Source organism: Loa loa (assembly GCF_000183805.2).
Source record: "Loa loa unplaced genomic scaffold supercont3.313, whole genome shotgun sequence".
NCBI lineage: Eukaryota > Metazoa > Nematoda > Chromadorea > Rhabditida > Onchocercidae > Loa > Loa loa.
In genome coordinates this window covers 27,747-30,645 of record NW_018108493.1, presented here as the reverse complement: position 1 = coordinate 30,645, position 2,899 = coordinate 27,747, and the positions used below count along the sequence as shown (strand labels likewise).

General features: G+C 25.3%; 2 protein-coding genes across 2 annotated transcripts in view; both read right to left on the bottom strand.

Moving 5' to 3' along the window:
* Positions 1 to 1,709, bottom strand: part of LOAG_18438 (myosin VA) — a gene marked incomplete at both ends in the record, with an annotated part of 10,890 nt that extends 9,181 nt beyond the window's left edge. The window contains 2 exons of the mRNA XM_020451097.1: positions 394 to 500; positions 1,570 to 1,709. Of these exons, the coding sequence (XP_020305146.1) occupies positions 394 to 500; positions 1,570 to 1,709 (247 nt within the window). The remainder of the gene's footprint in view (positions 1 to 393; positions 501 to 1,569) is intronic.
* Positions 1,710 to 1,984: 275 nt separating this feature from the next.
* LOAG_18437 (hypothetical protein) lies at positions 1,985 to 2,239 on the bottom strand (the record flags this gene model as incomplete). The annotated part of the gene is made up of 1 exon (XM_003149704.2): positions 1,985 to 2,239. The coding sequence occupies one exon, from the start codon at positions 2,237 to 2,239 to the stop codon at positions 1,985 to 1,987; it is 255 nt and encodes an 84-aa protein (XP_003149752.2).
* Positions 2,240 to 2,899: the final 660 nt, after the last annotated feature.

Below are 2,899 nucleotides of genomic sequence, written 5' to 3'. Positions count from 1 at the left end.
AAACTAAAAAGATGAAAAGAAATTTGAGAGCACTGTGAAGTGAATTTTGCTATAATTTATTAAGAATTAATTAATTAGAAATTTGTTGATTTATTAAACATATAAGAAATTAATTTTTAAATTAAAAATTATGGCGCTAATTTTTTACTTATGTTAAAGTAATGATAACAAAAAAGAAAAAATTAAAAAGATGAAAAGAAATTTGAGAGTACTGTAAAGTGAATTTTGCTAATACATATATATATATGTAAATATACAAAAAGTTGAATTAATTTTTTAGAACCTAATTCATGATATTTGCATAAATGTATGTCTAAGTTATTTTAGTAATCGAAATTTTTTTTTTATCATATTTTTAAAAATGCAAAAAAAAAATTGTAACAAAAATTATACCAATATAGGTATATATATGTCCACTAGCAAAACGATCCTTTAAATTATCAAGTAATGTTTGTTCTGTAAGCTCTGGTAGCATACATAAATCGGGATATTCACGATACCTAAAAAAAAAAAAAAAAAGGAAAAAAAATTCTTAAATTTATGACAAAAAGTTTCATTCCATCTTATTAATCATATATCTTTTAGAATAATTTATCTCAATTACGGTATTATATGTGAAAGCTTTTTTTTTTTGTCATACCTGAGGTTGTGTTAAGAATTTAGCTAAGAATGAATCAATAGTACTGGATGTTTTTGTGGAACCAAAATGTACACCATCAGATAGCAACGATGAATCTTTATGCCTAAAATAAGCATGCATTCGAGAAATACCAAAGAATATCTCGTAATATTGTTAGCTTAAATCAATAAATTATTAATGAAAATGAATTTAATTTAAATCAATTCAAATAAGCTTAAATGAGATAAATGTTAATTTTGTAAAATTTATTTTTTTATCTTAAAAAAGAAAAAGAAAAGAATTAATTTCCAAAAATTTCAATTTAGCTAAAGTTAAATAGAATGATTGGTTAGAGATTTTTTTTCTTTCGTTCCTTATTGTAATCTTAAACCAAAGATTAATATTTTTAAAATTGATAAAGTTTTTTTTTTGTCTAGCTTAAGTCAAGTGTTCCTACTGTACGGAAGCTAATTTACTTCCAAGTTCTAATCTACAATGCCACTAATTATCAATGATATATGATGATATATGACTCCTATTGGCTAATAAATATTAAAGCACTTGGCCCAAAAAAAAAAAAAAAAAAAAAAAATAGAAAAAAATGAGACAAGTAGCAGTAGAACTTTTTGTTGTATAGCTGCAATCTTTTAAAAGAGAATAGAATTAATGAGAATGATATGTGATCAAGCATGTAAGTTATCTGATAATACAACTAGATAGCCAAAATCAGGCTATTCTTTGCTGTAACCAAAATCAGGCCATTCTTTGTTGTAGCTAAAATCAGGCTATTCTTTGCTGTAGCCAAAATCAGGCCATCCTTTGTTGTAGCCAAAATCAGGCCATCCTTTGTTGTAGCCAAAATCAGGCTATTCTTTGCTGTAGCCAAAATTAGGCTATTCTTTGTTTTTATTTGATTGACCACTAGTTCAGGGGCAATTTTTTTTTTTTACCTCAATACTAAACGATTCTTTGGTGTAGCTTCATTACTTTCACCATGCAACGGTCGTGTCCAAAGCATTTGTACAGCTACCGGATATTCGCCTCGGTCAAGTTTTCGCTCTTTAAATGTTTGTCCATCCAATGTACCCATAATTTCGTATAGTTCATAATCATCAGCACATTGATGTGACAATTCTGTAATATATTTGAAGCAGTAATAATATCTATAAGTATTATCAATTTATAAAAGGATCAATAAAATGATAAGTAATCCGATTACTCGTTACTCGCTAAAACTTTTATATGCTAATTGAAAAAGTTAAGCTGAAAATAATTTTATATAATTTTATCATATATCATTTAAAAAAGTTATCCATTTATTAAGTTCTAATTATAATGAATGAATTCTGAATCATTTCCATATTATTAATATTCCGGAAAATTTACCGTTTTTTGTTGTAAAACTTTTTCAATAAGTTCTTCGGTTGTTGCCCATTTATGAAAATCAAAGCTAATTCGATGTTCATAAGAAACCGGATTAAATGAATATAAATAAACAGAAACAGTTTGAAAATGTGACTCATCCGTTGAACTTGCATTTGAAAGAATGGTTGATGAACGATGTGGATAAACATTTATCGTATTGATAGAACCCAATGATGAAGTTGAATCAAAACTCATTACTGTAGTGTAAAGTTAATTAATTAATTGGAATTGATATATTATCGTATCTGTAAGCTTAATTTACATATACGTGTAGAATAAATAGAAAGTACACGTGCCAATTAAATTCTGAAATTATATATTCATTAGTATCCTTAATAACAAATGTAATTTTGATATACTTTTTTTTTTTTCTGTATGACGTTGTATGACGTGAATTTTATTTTAAAATGCGTTCAATGTATGAATGGTTAATGAATGGAAAAGAAGCAAAAGTTATATAAAATAAATTTGAAATTTTCCGAAGATAAAAATAAAAAGAATTGAATAAATTGAAATTTCTTTTTGATAAAAATTCTTTTTTTTTTTGGATGAAATAAATCGAAACTTTCTGAAATTTAGTAAAAATAAAAAATTTATTTGCAAAATTAAAAAAAAAGATCAAGTGAATTTAACAGAAAAATCAAATGAATTTAATAAGAAAAACAAATTTTTTAAAATTTAAGCAAAATATTTAACCATTGAATGTCTTTTTAATTGCTTCAAAACAAATAACTACAGTGATAATTGTACAAGAAGCGCTTATGGCATGATATCATAGTAGTGATAAGTGCATAAGGTGCGCTTTTGGCATAATATTAATTAATATAAGGTGCGCTTTTGGCACAATGTTAATTA